The following is a 22,300-nucleotide window of genomic DNA, read 5'->3' on the forward strand; positions in this document are numbered from 1 at the left end:
AAAAAAAAAAAATTTAGAAAACCTTTTTGGTTCAGAAAGTGTCAGATGAAGAAAGGTTTAGAGATCATTTGGGGAAGGATTCAATAAAAAGAAATGACAAGGGGGGGGCAGGGCCCAGGGAGTGTAGTAGTGGAGATGGAAGGGCAGGGATAGTAAGGGAAAAACAGAGGAGGAGGCAACAATGCTTGCTAAGAAATGTACTCATTACCTTGCCCATGTAATTGTAACCCCTCTGTACCGTATTTTCACAATAAAAAAACTTAATTAAAAAAAAAGAAATGACAACGAAACCACCCTGTGTAACTTAGGCTAATAAACAAATATTGCTCCTACTACTCCCCACACAATAGACATATGTAGAAAAAGTAGAGGTATGCCTTCAAACAATATGGGAGATGATGACTCTGCTAGCAAATTTTAAAAATATAATGTATACTTATTTGTTTCTGACAATGTCTTGCTATGTAGCCTAGGCTGGCCTTGAATCAGTGATCCTCCTATCTTAGCCAAGTTCTAGGGTTATAGGCTTATAATGAACTCTTACTCTTTTTTTTTTTTTTTTTTGTCAGTTGTGGAGCCTAAACCCTGGGCCTGGGCGCTGTCGCTCAGCTTTTCAGCTCAAGGCTAGTGTACTACCACTTGAACCATGGCGCCACTACCAGCTTTTTCTGCTTATGTGGTGCTGAGGGCCTCTGGCATGCAAGTCAAGCACTCTACCACTGAGCTTCCTTCCCAGCCCCTTTCTTAATCTTTTTTGACAGTTGACTTCTGAAGTTTTTTTTCCCACAGTCCTCCCAATTTTACAAATAAAACTTGATGTATGAGACATTCTTGAGTGGTTTCCTTTCTCAGCAGCTATTTCTTTCTCTTCCTCTCAATCTCTCGCTCTTTTTTCTTTGTGGTACTAGGGTTTGAATTCAGGGCCTCTTACTTGAAAAACGCCTCCAATCCTTTTTTGCACTTTTTTTTGAAAGCATACATTAGTTGCACAAGGGGAGTTTCAATGTTTCCTGATCATTCTTACCTCCTCTATCACTCTCTTATGCTCTGGTCGATACTGAGGTAAGACCTCACTTCCTGCTTAGGCACACACGTTGACTATTTTAGGGCTTCTCATCATTGCTGAGATGACAGGCGGTGTCACTATGCCCAGTTTCTTTCCACTAAGAAGAGAATCTAGCAAATTTTTCTGCCTGGGTTAGCCTGGAATGCAATCCTCCCAATCTCAGCTTCCCATGCAGCTGGAATGACAGATGCAGCCACCATGCCCAGCCACTGATTGAGAAGAGGTATTGATTGTATTCCTCTGCTGCCCTCAACTTAACAAGTACTAGGTATAAGCCACCAGCACGTGGCACCTGGGCTAAATCTAAGAGGTTTAGGTCAGACAAGTCATAGTTCTTCCTAGGTTGGCTTCAGACTCTTAAATGTTCTCTGCAAACCTCTGTAGGTCAAACATACTCAGACCTTCTAGTTCTGATCAGAATTCACAAAACTTGAGACAGATTATATCTTACAGGTATGTTTGTCCAATATAAATGATATTTAAATGAACTTCTAAGACATTCACTTTCTCCTGGCACCTATTCCTCCCTCTTATGCTCAAACCTATCATTTCTTGGTGTACCAATAAATTCAGCTAAAAAATACCCAATCCCAACAGGCTGGGAAGGTGGCTCAGTGGTAGAGTGCTTACCTTGCATGCATGAGGCCTTGGGTTCGATTCCTCAGCACCACATAAGCAGAAAAAGCCAGAAGTGGCGATGTGGTTAAAGTGGTAGAGCACTAGCCTTGAGCTGAAGAGCTGAGGGACAGTGCCCAGGCCCAGAGTTCAGGCCCCATGACCAACCAAAACAAAAACAAACAAACAAAAAAAAACCCCAATCCCTCAGAATTGTTCTATGCAATCCACTGCTATCTCTGGAAATATCTAAATTCCCAAGAGAAAACCAAAGACAGGTGGCTATACACACACACACACACACACACATACACACACACACACACACACCCCTCTGTGCATATATATATATATATATAGAGAGAGAGAGAGAGAGAGAGAGAGAGAGAGAGAGAGCCGGTGGCTTATACCTATAAAGATAAACTACTCAGGAGACTGAAATCTGAGAATCACAGTTCAAAGCCAGCTGGGGCAACAAAGTCCCTGATGTTCTTGTTTCCAATTAACTACCCAAAAGCTGGAAGTAGAGCTGTGGCTCAAGTGGTAGAGTACTAGCTCAGCCTTGAGCAAAAGAAAAAGTTCAGGGACAGCACCCAGGATCTGAGTTCAAACCTTAGTACTATTTTTTAAAAAGAAACGGAGAAAGAGAAAAGAAAAAAATAAGGAAGGAAGGAAGGAAGGAAGGAAGGAAAGGAAAGAAGGGAAGGAAGAAGGGAAAGGGAAAGAATGTAGAAAGGGAAAACAAAAAGATGAGTGAAAATGGAACCTTGTAACCTGAGGGTATCAACGAGGTTAGAAATATAAGGAGAACAATGGAAGAAATGACATTAATCAAGACACATTGTACTTAAAAAATGATTTGTTATACAGTGTGCTCACACCTGTAATTCTAGCTACTCAGGAGGTTGAGATCTGAGGATTACCATTCAAAGCCAACCCAGGGGGGCTGGGAAGGTGGCTTAGTGGCTTAGTGGTAGAGTGCTTGCCTAGCATGCATGAAGCCTTGGGTTCCATTCCTCAGTACCACATACGCAGAAAGAGCCAGAAATGGGTTTGTGGCTCAAGTGATAGAGTGCTAGCCTTGAGCTAAAAAAAGCTCAGGGACACTGCCCAGGCCCTAAATTCAAGCCCCAGGACGGGGGGGGGGGGGGGGGGGAGCCAGCCCAAGCAGGAAAGTCCATGAGACTCTTATGTCCAATAAACCACCAGAAAACCGGAAGTGGCACTGTGGCTCGAGTGATAGAGCGCTAGCCTTGAGCTGAAGAGCTGAGAGACAGTGCCCAAGCCCAAAGTTCAAGTCCCACAACCAAAAACAAAAACAAAAAACAAAAAAAAAAACACTGAAACCCCTTTGTATAATGACTTAAAAATCATTATAGCTGGACACTGGTGGCTCATGCTTGTAATCCTAACTATGCAGGAAGCTGAGCTCTGAGGATCGTGGTTCAAAGTAAGCCTGAGCAGGAAAGTCCCCATAAGACTCTAACCTCCAATTAACCACCAGAAAACAGGAAATGATGTCATGGCTCAAAATGGTAGACATTAGCCTTGAGCACTTTGGGTGCTCAGAGACAGCACCCAAGCCCTAAGTTCAAGCCCCACAACTGACCAAAAAAAAAAAAAATCTTTATAGATAGGCATCAATGGATTATGCCCATAATCCCAGCTAAGAACCCATGTTCAATTCCCCAACAAACAATAACAGGAGACAAAGAAAAAGACATAAGAGACACAGAGAGAGAAAATCTCATAAAAGAAGGTTTTGGCTGTTAGAATGTTAGAATGTTCTTCTCTTTGGGACTGTAAACCAAGAATTTTCTAGAAAAAAAAAATCTCCCCAGGTATCAGTGGCTCGTGCCTGTAATCCTAGCTACTCAGGAGGCTGAGATTTGAGGATCACAGTTTGAAGCCAGATCAGGCAAGGAAACCCATAAGACTCTTATCTCCAATAAATTACCAAAAAAACAGATGTGGAGATATGGCTCAAGTGGCAGAATGCTAGCCTTGAGTGAAAAGAAGCTGAAGGACAGCACTCAAGCTCTGAATTCAAGCCCTAGGACCAGCACCAAAAACAAAACAAAATTGGATCAAGATTCTGGCTCACACCTGTAATCCTAGCTACTCAGAAGGCTGAGATCTGAGGATCGAGGTTCAAAGCCAGCCCAGGCAGGAAACTCTGTGAAACTCTTATCTCCAATAAAAATCACCAGAAAACCAGAAGTGGCGCTGTGGCTCAAGTGGTAGAGTGCTAGCCTAGAGCTGAAGAGCTGAGGGACAGCGCTCAGGCCTAGAGTTCAAGCCCAACGACCGACAAAAAAAAAAGATTCTGTTTTCCTTTCCACGCTTCTATTCCCTGCGTATCTACCACAGTCTCTATCTATGAGACTGACCATAACAGTCCAATATGCAAGATCCCCACAAGAATGAAAGGAAATGTGTCCTCATAATCTAAACCCATGGTAGGTCCTGGATAATGGAGAGGCAATCGCCCTTTTACCCCCTGAACCCAAGATACCCCAGCCCTGCAGGCAGCACAGAGTTAACTACCCACCAGTTCTGAGAAGCACAAAGGTACATCACTGCAACATGCCTAACATTTACATTGCCTCTCTCTGCTCATTAAACAGGTTTTGGTTAAATAATGAACAAACTGTATTACAGACTCCGATGAGAATTCCAAAATTATAAATCAACTGGGAAAGCCCAAAGGGGCAGACAGACAGGGAGGGGGGAGAAGGATAATATTGACTAATATAAAGGGCGCAGCTTGACAGTGGATATTCCTGCCACACCTGATCAAACACACTCCATAGGGGGAGGGGAAAGAGAGCAAGAAAGGGAAGATGGGACAAGACAGCCTGAAATTTGCATCCGGAAAAGATTAAAACGGATTCTTTGGGGATAGAGAAAATACATAATATATATTACTATAAATGCAAAACTGTACTAAAAGCTAACTCAAATGTCAAAGATTACAGCTTGAATAAATTTAAATATAAAAGCCATGTGCTTCCTTGAGTTAATGAGAGAGACATAAAAGGACAAACTGGGCCAGGAGGCTGAACAGAGCCTTAGGCTGCCTTTGCTGGGCAATGGGTCCAAAGTTCAGCAGCAACTACACTCAAAGGCATTCCTCTAGAGTTCTGGGCCTGGAGAATTCAGAAGTAAGAATCTATTACTTTTGCACCCTATATTTGCTTTTTCAAAATTTTCAACTATGGCCAGGCCAGCCTGGCTTGCACAGTTAGTTCTAAGTCAGCCTGGATTACATAGTAAAACCTTGTTTCAAAAGAAACAAGGGGCTGGGGGTTTAGCTCAGCAGAAGAGCGCCTGGCAAGCGCAAGGTCCTGAGTTGGGTCCTCAGCTCTGGAAAAAAAAAAAAGAAACAACAACAAAAACTTTGAACTATGAAGCTAGGTGCATTGCTACAGGCCTACAATTCTATCTACTCAGGAGACTGAGACAGGAGGATCACCTGTGCTCAGAAATTTGAGGCCAGCCTAGGCAACAGTATAAGACGTTGACTTTATTCACATATCATAGAACTGCCTTGTAAAGTGTACAATTCAATAGTTTTCTTTTTTTTTCAATAGTTTTCTTGTATATTTACAGAGCTGTATAATCATTACTGATTCTAGAACATTCTGTCACACTCAAAAGAAACCCTGTACAACTTTTTTTTTTTTTTTTTTGGTCAATCATAGGGCTTCTAGTTTTCTGGAATTGGAGATTGGAGTCTTTTAAATGGAGATAAGAGTCTTGAGGACAAGCCAGGCACCAGTGGCTCATGCCTGTAATCCTAGTTACTAAGGAGGCTAAGATCTAAGGATCGCAGTTCAAAGCCAGCCAAGGCAGGGAAGACGGAGACTTATATATCCAATTAACCACCAGAAAACTGGAAATGGTTCAGTGGCTCAGGTGGTAGAGTGCTAGCCTTGAGCAAAAAGGAGCCCAAGAACAGTACCTAGGCAGAGTTCAGCCCCATAACTGGCAGAAAAAAAAAAGTCTCACAGACTTTCCTGCCTAGGCTTTGAACCATGATCCTCAGATCTCAGCCTACTGAGTTGCTAGGTTTACAGGTGTACTTACAGCCCTAACAACCACACATCTTTGGAATAACTTCCTAAAAGGAGTCTAAGAAAACCTGAAGAGCAAATGAAGGGAAGTAATCAAGTCTCTATTACTAGTGTACATTTTATCCAAAGTAACAATATGCAAATTTTGTTGCTGTTTTATTTTGGGAAGCACTAGGAATTAAACCTAGAAATTCATACTTGTTAGTTGAGTGTTCTATCACTTAATATAACACCTTCACACACACACACACACACACACACACACACACACACGCATGCACAAACTTTTTAGGCTGTTTGTTTGAAACAGGGTTCCACTAACTTCTGCCCAGGATGACCTTGAACTCACAATCCTACTGCCTCTGGAAAGTAGCTAGGATTACAGGCATGCACCACCACTCAGCACAAACTTTGTTCTTTAACATCCTTTTTCTTCCCAAGTATAACTTTCTCTTCAGATTGGTAGTCTAATATTCTATTACTCTAAACGCTATGGAGCATGATGTCAGCATGTGGATATTCCAAAGATACTTATCTGTAAGAATAACTGGTATGGACTTACCAGCCTTACTGGAGATAACAGACTTCCATCGTTCATAGTTACCAGATAGTACCTTGGAGGAGTAGGTAGTGCTTATGTACATAAAAGATCTTTATTTACAAAAGGAAAATAGATCCTTTGGGCTTACTGACAAATGCCCAACAAATTACCATTTCTAAAAGTCATGTTCTAGGCGAATAGCATAAAAAAATGTGGACAGCTTTTGCAAAAATGGGCTTAAGCCCAAGTCAGTTTCATGAGTTACAACTGAGTAGAAGGGCTAGAGTTGCTGGCAGCCCCAATCTAACTGGAATAGCCAGTCACATAATGTAGACACAATCACTTCAGTTTCTCTCTCCAAGTTGAAAGCCCTTTCCCAGCCTCCTACCATTAAAAGGCTTCCAAGAAAGCAGTCCTCCTGACACTGCCAATCAGAAAAATCTGTTTGTTTCTGTAAAAGAAACAAGAAATTGGTCATGGACTGCACAGTCCAGGACCACAGGGGCAGCTGAACCTTAAACCTGCCCCTGGAAGCTAGGACTGTGGTGGGTCAGAACCAATCTGAAACTCATAAAATGTTACATATTGGGTCCATAAAGTCATTTTCTAATGCAAGTAATATGCTAAAACTACAAAGAAATGGATAACCTTGGAAAGTACCATTTCAACATCTGTCACAGCTACTGGCCTTAGAAAACACCAATACTTTCTTTCACAGTTATCAGGAAAGCTTAGCAACACCCAGCTACGTTCTTATACCACTGACAGAACTGGCACCTTAACACATTCTGGTTTATTAATTCCAAGCAGATAATCTGGCTGGATTCCAAACCCAAGAACATAAGAAAAATAGGCAGCAGACCTAACTGATAGTTCTTAAGGCATCACAGTTTGGGCAAACACTAACTGCAAGGGTGTTCCAAAGAGAGCCCCAAAGCTTAGACTAGGACTACATCACTCACCACTGGTCTCTGAGATTAAAATTAAGCTGAAATCAAACCAACCAAGACGGAGAAATGGAAGTGGAGCTGTGGCTCAAGTGGTAGAACTGAAGAGCTAGCTGATAGACAGCACCCAGGCCCAGAGTTCAAGCCCCATGACCAAAAAAAAAAAAAAAAGAATTTAATAAAGGTATTGAAAACATATTAAAAATACTACATAGGGTTATTATGATTAGGAAAACAAAAGAATGAAAGATTCTGAGAACACAGGAAAACTGAAAGATCATTAAGAATGAAAGCAATGCAATAGTAATCACTTAATCACGATCAAAAAAAAAAAAAAAAAAAAAGAACCTTGGGGAAGGGAGGGAGGGAGGGGATGGTAGGGGGAAAACAATGGAGGGGGTAACAATGTTCAAGAGGAAGTGGAAGTGTACTCATTACCTCACTCATGTAACTGTAACCCTCTGTATAGTATCTCTACAATAAAAAAAATTAAAAAAAAAAAAATTTTATACCTATGGGCCAAATGTGGCTTAAAACTTTTTTAAAAAAAGAAAACATATTATTCATTCATGTACATATTACTCACAGCTAGTTCTGAGCTATAAATACAGTTGAGTAGCTAGTATATATATGATCTGCAAAGTCTAAACTATTTACTATATGGTCCTTCACATAAAATTTGTCTACTGCTGCAATAAATCAATTACATATTCTTTTTTTTTTTTTTTTTTGCCAGTCCTGGTGCTTAAACTCAGGGCCTGGGCACTATTTCTGAGTTTCTTTTGCTCAAGGCTAGCACTCTACCACTTGAGCCACAGCACCACTTCTAGCTTTTTCTGTGTATGTGGTTATGAAGAATCGAACCCAAGGCTTCATGCATGCTAGGCAAGTACTATACCACTAAGATTCCTTCCCAGTCCCCATATATATTCTTATAAAGATTAGTAACCCTGCCTACATGTGGACACTTACCTGTTATACTGTTTAAAACTTCCTTTAGATGACTGAAACTATGCAGCAGAGGATCCCGCTCTTCATCCTATGGAATACACAGGTTAAAAATAAAACATGTTATCAAGCCAAAAGACACAAGAGAAAATATAAATCAAGGGTTCTAAAGGATTTTTTTTTTACCTCTGAATCAATCCAGAAAATCCAGTAAGTTGGGGTATTTTTTATTTTGTTTTTTTTCTTGGTCCTGGGGCTTGAACTCTGGGCCTGGGCACTGTCCCTATGCTCAAGGCTAGAGCTTATCACTTCAGCCACAGCTCCACTTCTGGCTTTTTTAGTGGAGATAGGAATCTCATGGACTTTCCTACCTAGGCTGGCTTTACACCACGATCCTCACATCTCCGCCTCCTGAGTAGCCACATTCACTGGCATGAGCCAATGGCCTCCAGCTCCAGTAAGTTTTCTTATGAGAAAAAGAAACTTAGAAGCCAGTGGCACCATGAGCAACAAAGCTCAGCAACAGCACCCAGGCCCTGAGTTCAAGACCCACAACTGACCAAAAAAAAAACAAAAACTAAGTTATGGTTTCTAATTTTCTTGTTTCTTAATCTCTTTTCTCATAGATTCTTTGAGCTTATCCACATAAGTGAATCCTTTCATGCTAATCTACACCATTACCAACCATTCATACCACCAGATTGCCAGGTCCTTTAATACTTGTATTATTCTATCTCCTCACCTTCATATTCATTTTGTGATTATATTCATATTTATGTGATCACATCATATATAATATTCATTTCAAAGACATTCCTGATTCTATTCCTACTTCTAAACCAATCCATTTTTATAAAAAAACTGCAAACACATTTACCAAATATGCTCCACACACTGTCAAAATGTTCTACATAACTGTGCTAAAAATTGTTGCCAGGTACTAGTGGCTGATGACTATAATCCTAATTAGTAAGGAAGCTGATATTTGAAGATGAAGTTGCAATCCAGTCTGGCCATCAAATCCAAGAAACTCTTTATCTCCAATTAACGGGCAAAAAGCCAGAACTGGAAGCATGGCCCAAAAGGAAGAGTAACAGCCATAACAAGAAAGCCATGAGAAGTCATGCACCAGTTGCTCACACCTGTAATCTAGCTATTCAGGAGGCTGAGATCTGAGGATTGTGGATAGAAATCAGCCAGGGGGGGCTGGGAAGGTGGCTCAGTGGTAGAGTCTTTGCCTTGCATGCATGAGGCCCTGGGTTCGATTCCTCAGCACCACATAAGCACAAAGAAAAAAGATGGAAGTGGCTCTGTGGCTCAAGTGGTAGAGCGCTAGCCTTGAGCTGAAGAGCTGAGGGACAGCGCCCAGGCCCAGAGTTCAGGCACCACGACCGGACCCAAAAAGAAAAATCAGCCAGGGCAGCAAAGTCTGTGAGACTCTTATCTCCAATTAATGGGAAGTGGAGCTGTGGTTCAAAAGAGCTCAGTGATAGCATCCTGGCCCTGAGTTCAAGCCCCACAACCACCACCAACAACGAAAAAGCCATAAGAGCACACAGGCTTTGACTTCAAACTGTGAGCCTGCACACACACAAAATATCCTTGTAGGGAGGGGAGGATTGGGGGCGGGGGGGGGGGGGGGGGGGGAGGCTGGGAAGGGATGGAAGAGTAAACAAAGGAGGAGGCTACAATGCTTGATAAGAAATGTACTCATTATCTTGCCCATGTAATTGTAACCCCTCTGTACAGTATTTTCACAATAAAAAATAAATTAAAAAACAAAAACAAAAACAAAATATCCTTGTATATACACGAGCAACAACAACAAAAAAGGCAACTTTATAACAGGTAAGCATCTTATTCATCTGTTTAGCAAAATATGGCCTGCTTTATATGTGGATGTTTTCATTCTATAATGAGCATCATCATAAAGATATATTTTATGAGTCAATAAGTAAACTACTTAAATAAATTTAATAGTTGATAGTAGCAAGAAGGACTTAGGAAATAAGGAATCTGACATTTTGGCATATTAAAGATGTCCCAAATATATAAAGTTTGTCTGTTTCGCCAGGCGCCGGTGGCTCACGCCTGTAATCCTAGCTACTCAGGAGGCTGAGATCTGAGGATCGTGGTTCAAAGCCAGCCAGGGCAGGAGAAACTGTGAGACTCCTATCTCCAATAAAACCACCAGAAAACCGGAAGTGGCGCTGTAGCTCAAGTGGTAGAATGCTCCCCTTGAGCTGAAGAGCTGAGGGACAGCGCCCAGGCCCAGAGTTCAAGCCCCATGACCGACAAAAAAAATAAAATAAAATAAAATAAAGTTTGTCTGTTGCTTCAATAAATTAAGTTTTTTTTTTTCTTTTGCCAGTCCTGGGCCTTGAACTCAAGACCTGGACACTGTCCCTGAGCTTCTTTTGCTCAAGGCCAGCACTTGAGCCACAGTACCCCTTCCAGCTTTTTCTGTTTATGTGCTACTGAGGAATCAAACCCAGAACTACGTACAGGCTAGGCAAGCACTATAAGCCACATTCCCACCCCAATATATATTTTTTTGTTGTTGTTGTTGGTCAGATGTGGGGTTTAATTCAGGGCCTTGGCACTGTCTCTAAGCTTTTTTGTTTTGTTTTGTTTTTGTTGGTCATGGGACTTGAACTCAGGGCCTGGGCCCTGTGCCTGAGGTTTTCTGCTCAAGGCTAGCACTCTACCACTTGGGGCCACAGTTCCACCTCCAGTTTTCTGGTGGTTAGTTGGAAATAAAGAGTCTTACAGACTTTCCTGACTGGCCTGAATCATGATCTTCCAGTCTCAGCCTCATAAGTAGTTAGGATTGAGTAGCTAGGATTACAGGCGTGAGCCACCAGGACCTGGCACCCTGAGCTTTTCTGCCCAAGGCTAGCACTCTATCACTTTGAGCCATAGCTCCACTTCTAGTTTTAGGTGGTTAACTGAAAAGTTTCATGGACTTTCCTTCCCCTGGCTGGCTTCAAACAATAATCCTCAGATCTCAGCTTCCTGAATAGCTAGGATTACAGGCATGAGCCACCAGAGCCCATATCAAATACATATTCTCATGAGCTGAAATTATTTTTAAAAATGATGGAGATGGCAGGAATGATGACACATACCTGTAATTACTCAGTACATACCTAGGAGAATTGCATATGGAAAAAGTTAGTAAGATTGCATCTGAGCCAGGCATGGGTGGCTCACACCTATAATCCTAGCTACTCAGAAGGCTGAGATGTGAGGATCACAGTTCAAAGCCAGCCTGGGCAGGAATGTCCTTGAGACTCTTATCTCCAATTAACCACCAGAAAACCAGTAGCGCTGGGACTCAAGTGGCAGAGTACTAGCCTTGAGCTGAATACCTGAGGGACAGTGCCCAGGCCCAGAATTCAAGCCCCACAACCGATTGCATAGATAGAAGCTGGGCAGGATGGTTCATTCATGCTTGCAATCACAACTATATGGGAGGCATAGGATCTTGGTCCAAGACTAGTGTGGGCAAAAACTCCTATCTAGAAATATAAATTAATAAAAAACAAAAGCAAAAAAAGAAAAAGGAACAAAAGGAGTGACTTAAGTGGTAGAGTACTTACCTACTATGTATGATGGGGTTCTGGGTTCAAACCCCAGTACTATTAAATAACAAGAAGAAAATGGTATTATCTTTCCCACAGGAAAAAAAGAAGTACATTTGAAGTTAGTCAGTATAAAACAGAAGTATCCTTGATACCAAGAATAACTCTGAGCTGGTGCCGGTGGCTCACGCCTGTAATCCTAGCTACTCAGGAGGCTGAGATCTGAGGATCACAGTTCAAAGCCAGCCCAGGCAGGAAAGTTCGTGAGACTCTTATCTCCAATAAACCGCTAGAAAACCGGAAGTGGTGCTGTGGCTCAAGGGGTAGAATGCTCGCCTTGAGCTGAAGAGCACAAGGACAGCACCCAAGCCCAGGGTTCAAGCCCCACAACCGACAAGAAAAAAAAAAATAACTCTGAATTCCTTTTTTTTTTTTTTTTTTTTGGTCAATTGTGGGGCTTGAATGCTGGGACTGGGCACTGTCCCTCAGCTCTTCAGCTCAAGGCGAGCACCCTACCACTTGAGCCATAATGCCACTTTTGGCTTTTTCTTTATATGCAGTGCTGAGGAATTGAAACCAGGGCCTCATGCATGCAAGGCAAGCACTCTACCACTGAGCCACCTTCCCAGCCCTCCTATTATTTTCATTATTGCTAAGAACTTGATTACTATTTTAACTAAGGACAAGATTCCCTATAACAAGCTTAGTGTTGGCAGCTCATGCCTGTAAACCTAGTTATTCAGGAAGCTGAGATCTAAGATCAAGTTTCAAAGCCAGTTGGGTGGAAAAGTTCATGAGACTCTGATCTCCAACTAACCAGCAAAAAAGCTGAAAGTGGACATATGACTCAAGTAGTAGAAAATCAACCTAGAACAAAAAACTCAAGCAAGAATAGGAGGTATTGAGTTCAAGCTCTAGTACCAGCACACATGCACATAACACAAAAATCCTCTACCACAACTCAATAACCAGGGTATCTGCATATCCCCACTTACCAGTGGTATATGGGTGCTCCATCGGGCATTTCGTTTGATAGCTCCAACCACAATGTTAATCTCCCCTTGAATGATGTAAATATTCTTATCCACCATCCTGGCAAACCTACCAAGAGAATTAAGAGAAAAGGATGGTTAATATTTGATTATCCAGAGGATAAACATGTTTAACCTAAATAATGTTACAAGCATGACTAAACATTTCAGAACTCAAGACAAAATGTAATACCAAGACAGATGAGTACATCTTGTGCTATGAATCTGACTACTTGGCTTTCCTTGAATTCTCTGGAAGAGCAGACTAGTTCAAGATACAACTAAAGCTGGGAGCCAGTGGCTCACGCCTATAATCCTAGCTACTCAGGAGGCTAAGATCTGAGGATCGTGGTTCAAAGCCAGCCCAGCCAGGAAACTCCGTGAAACTCTTATCTCCAATAAACCACCAGAAAATCAGAAGTGGCGCTGTAGCTCAAGTGGTAGAGCGCTAGCCTTGAGCTGAAGAGCTGAGGGACAGCACTCAGGCCCAGAGTTCAAGCCCCACGACCAACAAAAAAAAAAAGATACAACTAAAAAAATCTTCAATGCAGTGCTGGGAATGTAGCTTAGCGGTAGAGTGTTTGCCTAGCATGCATGAAGCCCTAGGTTTGATTCCTCAGTACCATACACACAGAAAAAGCCGGAAATGGTGCTGTGGCTCAAGTGGTAGAGTGCTGGCCTTGAGCAAAAAAAAGCTCAGGGACAGTGCCCAGGCCGCAGGGTACTGGTGGCCCACACCTGTAATCCTAGTTACTCAGGAGGCTGAGATCAAAGCCAGCCTGGCAAGAAAGCTGTGAGACTCTTTTAGTGTTGTCTACAGTACAACTTTATTTTATTTTATTTTTTTAAATTTTATTTTATTTTATTTGTGAACATACTGTACAGAGGGGTTACAATTACATGGGCAGGATAATGCGTACATTTCTTACCAAGCATTGCAGCCTCCTCCTTTGGTTTACCCTTCACATCCCTTCCCAGCCTCCCCCCCTCCCCCCATCACAATCCTTCTCCTTCCCCCCCCCTTTCCCCCCCCCAACCGACGTTGTAAAGCTCGTTTTGGACATGACAACTTGTACTCCTCGTTGTTGCATCAGGTCCACCTGTATCCTTAAACAACTGGTTTTTCCCCATCTCCTCCACAAGTTATACTGACATCAAATATAGTGAAAGCAGGGGTTATACTGTGGGGGAGGGACATACAAAGCAACAAAGAGATAATCTTATAAATGCGTTAGAAACACATGCATGAAAGAAAAAACATTAAAATACATATCTAAGGGTTCATTTTCCTGACATCACATTATCTGACCTTTTCCGCTTGACTCATACATATACTAGATATTGCCAATAAGGGAAACCTGTGAGACTCTTATCTCCAATAAACCACCAGAAAACCGGAAGTGGCACTGTGGCTTAAGTGGTACAATGTATGCTTTGAGCTGAAGACTGCAGGGACAGCACCAAGGCCCAGAGTTCAAGCCCCATGACCAACAAAAAAAAAAAATTAAATTAAAAATTTTTTTAAAAATTAAAAAAACCCAAAAAGCCAGAAGTGGCACTGTGGCTCAAGTGGTAGCTCAGGAACAGTGCACAGACCCTGAGTTCAAGCCCCAGGCTTGGCCAAAAGAAAAAAAAAAATCATCAAAGTTTTTTGTTTGTTTTTTTTTTGGTCCAGTCATGGGTCCTGAACTCTGGGCCTGGGCGCTGTCCCTTAGCTCTTCAGCTCAAGGCTAGCGCTCTACCACTTGAGCCACAGTGCCACTTCCGGCTTTTTTCTTTTTGCTTATGTGGTGCTGAGGAATTGAACCCAGGGCCTCATGCATGCAAGGCAAGCCCTCTACCACTGAGCCACCTTCCCAGTCCCTCATCAAAGCTCTTGAGCTAGCATATCATATGCTTCAAAGTCAACTAGATCCTATGATGACTTAAAGTATACAGATATATCATAGTTGGAATATGAAATGATCCCCACAGCCTCACATATTAGAGACTTGGTTGGCAGCTTTGGAGAAGTGAATGACTCCTCATGTATCTGATCTAATCAATGGATTAATCCTTTGAAGAATTCATTGTTGGGAAGTGGTAAAAAGTCAGAGCAAGGCCTCATGGAGGAAATGGATGCCTGGGGATGTATACAGAGGCTATATGTTGCCTGCCTCCTTCCTGTACTCCCTCACTTCACTTCCTATCTTCCATGAGATTAAGTAGCCTCTGCCACATGCTCCCACCACCCTCAAGTTCTGACTCCCTATGGACTCTGAATCAGTAGAGCCAAGAACTACAGCTTAAAACTTCTTAACTTATAAGTTAAAACATACCTTTTGTCACTGTGAGTTGTTCTGTCAGGTATTTTGTCCCAGGAATGCAAAAGTAACTAATAGTTTTATCTCTAGTAATAGTTTGTTAAAACCAGTATCTCAAATCTTTTTTTTAATCTACTAAATCAAATAATTAAAAAAAAAAAAAAAAAAAAAAAGATTCAGCCGGGCACTAGATAGCTCACACCTGTAATCTTAGCTACTCAGGAGGCTGAGATCTGCTGATCAGGTTCAAAGCCAGCCTGGACAGGAAAGTTCATGAGACTCTTATCTCCAGTTAACCACTAGAAAATCAGAAGTGGTGCTGTGGCTCAAAGTAGTACAGTACTAGCCTTAAACAAGAAAGCTCAGCTGGGTGCCAATGGCTCATGCCTGTAATCCTGTCTACTGAGAAGGCTGAGATCTGAGGATCTCCGTTCAAAGCCAGCCCAGGCAAGAAAGTCCTTGAGAGTCTTATCTCCAATAAACCATCAAAAACCTAAAGTAGTGTTGGCTCAAGTGATAGAGCTCAAGGACAGCACCCAGGCCCTGAGTTCAAGCCCCATGACCAACAAAAAAAAAATTCCGAGACAGTGCCCAGGCCCTGAGTTCAAGCCCCACAAGCAATTAAAGATTCAAACTAAACTAAAAAATGAAGGTTGTGTGGACTACCTGTGACCCATGCCTGTAATCCTAGCTACTCAGGAGGCTGAGATCTGAGGATCATGGTTCAAAGCCAGTCAGGGCAAGAAAGACCCTCCAATTAACTACCTGAAAACCAGAAGTGGATCTGTGGCTTAAAGTGGCAGAGTGCTAGACTTGAACAAAAAAACTACCCAAACCCTAAGTTCACCCCCATGACCAATAAAGAAGAAAAAGAAAAAAGAAGGTTGTTAAGAAAAAAGCCCTGGGGCTGGGATGGTGGCTCAGTGGTAGAGCGCTTGCCTTGCATGCATGAGGCCCTGAGTTCGATTCCTCAGCACCACATAAGAAAAAGGAAAAAGCCAGAAGTGGCGCTGTGGCTCAAGTAGTAGAGCGCTAGCCTTGAGCTGAAGAGCTGAGGGACAACGCCCAGGCCCAGAGTTCAGGCCCCACGACGGGACCCAAAAAAAAAAAAGAGTTTCTCGGCTTTTCCTGCCCAGGCTGCCTTTGAACTGTGATTCTCAGATCTCAGCCCTGTAGGTGAGTAGTCATTCAACATACATACCTGAAAATTAAACTAGGAAACTACAGAGATAAGTAGAGATGGGGGAGAGAGGGGGCAGCAAAAATGATAGTGATAGTGACAGCGATAAAGGGTGACAGTGATCAAGATGTATCATAGACATAAATGGACATGTTAAACTGAAATCTATTGACAACTATTTACAGATAAGATATTGTTTTTTATATATAATATATTGTTTTATTATATATATATATATATATATATATATATATATATTGCTTATACATACACATATTGTTCGGGTTTTTTTTTTTTTGGTTGGTCGTGGGACTTGAACTCTGGGCCAAGCGCTATCCCTCAGCTCTTCAGGTCAAGGTAAGCACTCTACCACTTGAGCCACAGCTCCACTTCCAGTTTTCTGAGTGGTTTATTGGAGATATGAGTCTCAGGAGTTTTCCTGCTGGGGCTGGCTTTGAACCTTGATCCTCAGATCTCAGCCTCCTGAGTAGCTAGGATTATAGGTGTGAGCCATGGGCACCTGGCAAGATAATAATTTTTTTTTTTAAATTAGCTGGGCACTGATGGCTCACACCTGTAATCCTAGCTACCCAGGAGGCTGAGATCTGAGGATCAAGGTTCAAAGCCACCCTCGGCAGCAAAGTCAGTGAGACTCTTACCAATTAACCACCAGAAAACTGGAAGTGACACTGTAGCTGAAGTAGTAGAGTATTTCCCTTGAATTGAAGATCTAGGCCCAGAGTTCAAGCCTCAGGATTATGACTGACAAAAATAAAGAAATAATAAATAAAAATAAAAAAGAGGACGAGAAAAATGAGGAGGAAGAAAAGCCCCTTAGCAAAGTATGATAACACATGTTTATAATCCTAGCTACTTGGGAGACAGAAGAGGCAGGATGATCTCCTGTTGGAGGTCCTCAAGTTAAGAGTCTAGCCCAGGCAAAGTTCTCTGTCTCAAAAACAAAATAAAGCTGGTGCCAGTGTCTCATGCCTGTAATCCTAGCTACACAGAGATCTAAGTATTGCCATTTGGTGCCAGCCCTGGAAGACAAATTCCTGAGACACTTATCTCCAATTAACTAGAAAAAGCCAAATGTTGCTGGGCACTGGTGGCTCATGCCTGTAATCCTAGCTACTCAAGGGGCTGAGATCTGAGGATCGTGGTTCAAAGCCAGCCAGGACAGGAAAGTCTGTGAGACTCTTATCTCCAATAAACCAGAAATGACACTATGGCTCAAGTGGTAGAACGCTAGCCTTGAGCTGAAGAGCTGAGGGACAGCGCCCAGGACCAGAGTTCAAGTCCCAGGACTGGAAAAAAAAAAAAGCCAGAAGTGAAGATGTGGCTCAAGTAGTAGAATGCCAATCTTGAACAAACAAGTCAAGCAAAAGCTCAAGGCCCTGAGTTCAAGCCCCAGTACTAGTACAAAAAAAAAAAAAAAAAAAAACCATACAGAAGGGGTAACAATGCTCAAGAGGAAATGTGCTCATTACTCATGTAACTGTAACCCCTTTGTACAGTATCTTTACAATAAAAAATATTAAAATAAATAAAATACAAACCAAAAAAAAGTTTTTAGCTCCCACTTCGTATTGATCAGGAAATGTTTCTTTCTTTCTACTTTAACCTTGCTCTTGAAACCATCTAGCTGGAGCTCACTCTTTCTTTAATGGTATACTCTCTTCCTATTGAAACTAAGAGCTCAAGTAATAGAACACTTACCCAGAAGGCACAAGGCTGTAGGTTCAGTCTCTAGTACCACAGTTAAAAACAAAAAGGGGTGGGGCTGGGAAAGTGGCTCAGTGGTAGAGCGCTTGCCTTGCATGCATGAGGCCCTGGGTTCAATTCCTTAGCACCACATAAGAAAAAAGAAAAAAGCTGGAAGTGGCGCTATGGCTCAAGTGGTAGAGGGCTAGCCTTGAGCTGAAGAGCTGAGGGACAGTGCCCAGGCCCAGAGTTCAGGCCCCACGACCGGACCCAAAAAAAATAAAAAAAGGGGGGGAGGGGCAGGAGGGGGGGCAGGAGGGAGGGGGGGGCAGGAGGGGGGGCAGGGCGCAGCTGGGAAGGTTGCTCAGTGGTAGAGTGCTTGTCTCACATGCATGAGGACCTGGGTTCCATTCCTCAGCACCACATAAGCAGAAAAAGCTGGAAGTGGCACTGTGGCTCAAGTGGTAGAGTGCTAGCCTTAAACTGAAGAGCTGAGGGACAGCGCCCTGGCCCCCAGTGTTCAGGTCCACGATCAACAACAACAACAACAAAAAAAGCTTTGGTTCTAACACCACAATTACAATGTCAACTTAAAGACTGTATCTACTCTGCCAAGTCAGCTCCAGAAACAAGACAGTGACAATAATACAACCTTTGTAAAGCTCTAAAACTTCATGTTTGCTTACTTATAGTAGGAAATCTCAAAAAAAAAAAATTAAATGTAAGCTAAGCTCAGTACTCACAACTGAAATCCTACCTGCTCAAGAAGAGATCAAAATTTAAGGCCAGCCCAGGCAAAAATGGAATTTCCAAGACCCCCTTGTTAATGCAAGAAATATAAATAGGAGGATCACAGTCCAGGCTAACAAGCCTAGGCAGAAAATAAGACTCTATCTTACAAATAACCAAAGCTGGAGGCATGACTCAAGCAGCAGGATGGGGCTCAAACCACAGCACCATTAAAAGAAAAAATATATATATATACTCAATGTCCCTCACTGTTAAAAATATTGGGGGAAGGGCCTAGAAGAAAAACACTGAAGCTGGGCGCCGATAGCTCATGCCTATAATCCTAGCTACTCAGGAGGCTGAGATCTGAGGATCACGGTTCAAAGCCAGCCCGGGCAGGAAAGTCTGTGAGACTCTTATCTCCTATAAAAACCACTAGAAACACAATGGAATTCTATGCCCCCATCAGAAAGAATGACATTGCCCCATTTGTTAGGAAATGGAAAGACTTGAAAAAAATTATATTAAGTGAAGTAAGCCAGGCCCAAAGAAACTTAGGTCCCATGGTTTCCCTTATTTGCAATAACTAGTATATGTCTGAGTCAAGCAGAAAAGGTCAGATAAGTTGATGTTAAGGAAATGAACCCTAAGATATGTATTCAAATGTTTTTTTCTTTCAGGTGATTGTTTCTAACACATTTATAAGATTATTTCTTTGTTGCTTTGTATGTCCCTCCCCCTGCTTTCACTGTATTTGAGGTTGGTATAATTTGTGGAGGGGAAGGAAAAAACAAATCGTTTAAATAGGGATACAGTTGGATCCATTGCAACAATGAGATGTACAAGTCATTATGTGGAAAAATGAACTTTACAACTTTGGTGGGGGAGAGGGAGGATTGGGTGGGGGTGGGGAGGATGGGAAGGGATGGGAAGGGGAAACAAGGAGGAGGCTACAATGCTTGATAAGAAATGTACTCATTATCTTGCCCATGTAATTGTAACCCCTCTGTACAGCATTTTCACAATTAAAAAAAAACACCAGAAAACCCAAAGTGGCATTGTAGCTCAAGAGGTAGAGCGGTCACCTTGAGCTGAAGAGCTGAGGGACAGTGCCCAGGCCCAGAGTTCAATCCCAACAACCGACCAAAAGAAAGAAAGAAAGAAAAACACTGAAAAGATAAAATAATTTCTCTTTCAAAAAGCCAGGGAAATATACCTGAGAGCAACGAAACAGGTAAAAAACAAATAAACAATGAACTAATATATGAAAGGAAACTTACAAAATAAGATTACCATGATTATTATTTTAGACCCCCCAAATAACACACAAAAAAATAAATCTTGGGAGAGGGAGGGAAAATAAAAGATTAAGATGAGACTGATTGGGAAATCTGACAATAGTAAGAGATGGTTAAAAATGCAGACCAAGTGGTTAAAGGGTATCTACATTGAAACAACCAGTTTGGATAACAATTTGGCATTATCCTATGAAGTTAAAGTACTTCATATCCTATTTCTCAGCAATTCCTCTTCTAGAACTAGATCTCAAAGACTTTAATGAAAAAATATAGCAGAGTAGAGGGAAAGGGGATTAGCAGGACAGCACATGCATTTATTTCAGCCTCAGTTTGATGATGATCTGCTCTGGTTTTTTGGTTTATTCTGTCAGTTCAGAGGATCTTGAAACTTCCTATCCTAGCACCTCATTTCCCAACTACAGGGATTTATATGTGTGATATAACAACCAGATGAAATTTTGGTCTTTTTTTTTTTGGCCAGTCTTAGGGATTGAACTCAGGGCCTGGGCGCTGTCCCTGAACCTCCCTGTGCTCAAGGCTAGCACTCCACCACTTGAGCACTGCACCACTTCCAGATTTTTCTGTTTATGTGGTACTGCGGAATTGAACCCAGGGCTTCATGCATGCAAGGCAAGCACTCTACCGGTAAGCCACATTCCCAGCCCAAATTTTGGTCTTTTAAGTCATGATTTTTACTGAATATTTACCTCTATTCATGCTATTTCCTTTCTGTTTCTAACATTTTTTTCCCATTCTTGTCTACCTGATAAACCTTTACTCATTCCATCTAAAAGTCAATAAAGGAGTCACTTCACAATACGACAGTGATTTAAAGAAGCTTTAGAGTCAAGACAGACCTGGGTTTTTGCCCCAACTGTTTCTACCTATATGATAGTAACCAAGTTTTTCTTTTTTCTTTTTTTCCCCAGTGTTGGGTATTGAACTCACAGCCTTGCACATGCTAGCTATGAGCTCTAACACTTAGCTAAACCCCTTAAGCAAGTGTCTTAACCTCTTTGAGACTTGTTTTATAGCTCATCGTAAAATGAGGATAACACCTCAGTTTGATGTGATTCCTAAAGGAGCCATGAAGCACCTAGCATGGCACCTGGGATATTTTTTTTTTCTTTTTTCTGTTTCTCTCTTTTTTTTTTTTTTTTGGTAGGTTATGGGGCCTGAACCCTGAGCCTGGGCGCTGTACCTTAGCTTCAACTCAAGGCTAGCACTCTACACTTGAGCCACAACGCCACTTCCAGCGTTCACTGCATATGTAGTACTGAGGAACCAAACCCAGGGCCTCATGCATGCAAGGCAAGCACTCTACCACTGAGCCACATTCCCAGCCCCCACCGGGGATATTATTAAAGCTTGTAAAATGTTATTTTTATGATAACATTTGCTCTTAGATTTTTCTTTTCTTTTTTATTTTTTTCGGTTGGTCACAGTGGTTGAACTAAGGGCCTGGGTGCTGTCCCTAAACTCTTTTGCTCTAGTATTCTACCACTTAAGCCACAACCCTACTTCTGGGATTCTTGCTGTTTAATTGGAAGTAAGAGTCTCACAGACTTTTATGCCCAGGCCAGCTTTGAACTGTGATTCTCAGATCTCAGCCTCCTAAGTAGCTAGTAAGCCACCAGTTCCCAGCAATTTATAATACCTTATTTAGTCTATCTCTAACCCAAGTCTCTGAGTATCTCAGAAGAAGAGATCATGATTTGTTCATCTTTTTATCCTCAATACCTGAGACATAGTAAGAAAAATAGTCAATACATTGATGAAAGTGAACTAAGCAACTCAAGGGCAGCAATGCGAGGGAGTAACAAGAGAGAAAGAGGGAATAGCTTACACTAAGCAAAAGGAAAGAAATGTACACATCACCCAATGTGGAATGGTTGTACTGTCAAAGTTCGTTGAGTTCCTAAGCTTTGTAGACCATGATAATGACAATTCACCTTGTGAAGTTTATTAAAATGTGTTTGTGATTTTAGTTAAATATCACTATCTCACAATACTGTGAAATTTGTGTAATCAATCTCAATAAAGAAACTAAAAAAAGGGGAGGTAGGGAGGGAAGGGATGGTAGAGGAAAAATAAAGGAGGAGGTAACCACAAGAGAGGAAATGTACTCATTACCTTACTCATGTAACTGTAACCCCTCTGTACAGTATTTTTACAATAAAAGATATATACAAATAAAGAAAAAGTCAATAAATACTGAATGGACAAGTAAATTAACTAACATTAAGACTAGCCATCTAATTGTTTATTTTTTTCTGCT

The 22,300-nt window shown here is 41.8% G+C and overlaps 1 protein-coding gene across 15 annotated transcripts in view; it reads right to left on the bottom strand.

Annotated features, from left to right (window-relative positions):
- Gbf1 (golgi brefeldin A resistant guanine nucleotide exchange factor 1) overlaps window positions 1-22,300 on the bottom strand; it is a 141,512-nt gene that overhangs the window by 112,944 nt on the left and 6,268 nt on the right. For all 15 annotated transcript variants that reach the window (XM_069994807.1, XM_069994796.1, XM_069994781.1 and 12 more), the window contains exons 2-3: window positions 12,773-12,878; window positions 8,218-8,284 (exon numbers count right to left, since the gene is read on the bottom strand). In XM_069994807.1, coding sequence (XP_069850908.1) covers window positions 8,218-8,284; window positions 12,773-12,868 — 163 coding nt within the window. In that variant the 5' untranslated portion in view covers window positions 12,869-12,878. The remainder of the gene's footprint in view (window positions 1-8,217; window positions 8,285-12,772; window positions 12,879-22,300) is intronic.

The sequence above is a fragment of the Dipodomys merriami genome, unplaced genomic scaffold (assembly GCF_024711535.1).
Source record: "Dipodomys merriami isolate MVZ:Mamm:240054 unplaced genomic scaffold, mDipMer1.0.p SCAF_102, whole genome shotgun sequence".
Lineage (NCBI taxonomy): Eukaryota > Metazoa > Chordata > Mammalia > Rodentia > Heteromyidae > Dipodomys > Dipodomys merriami.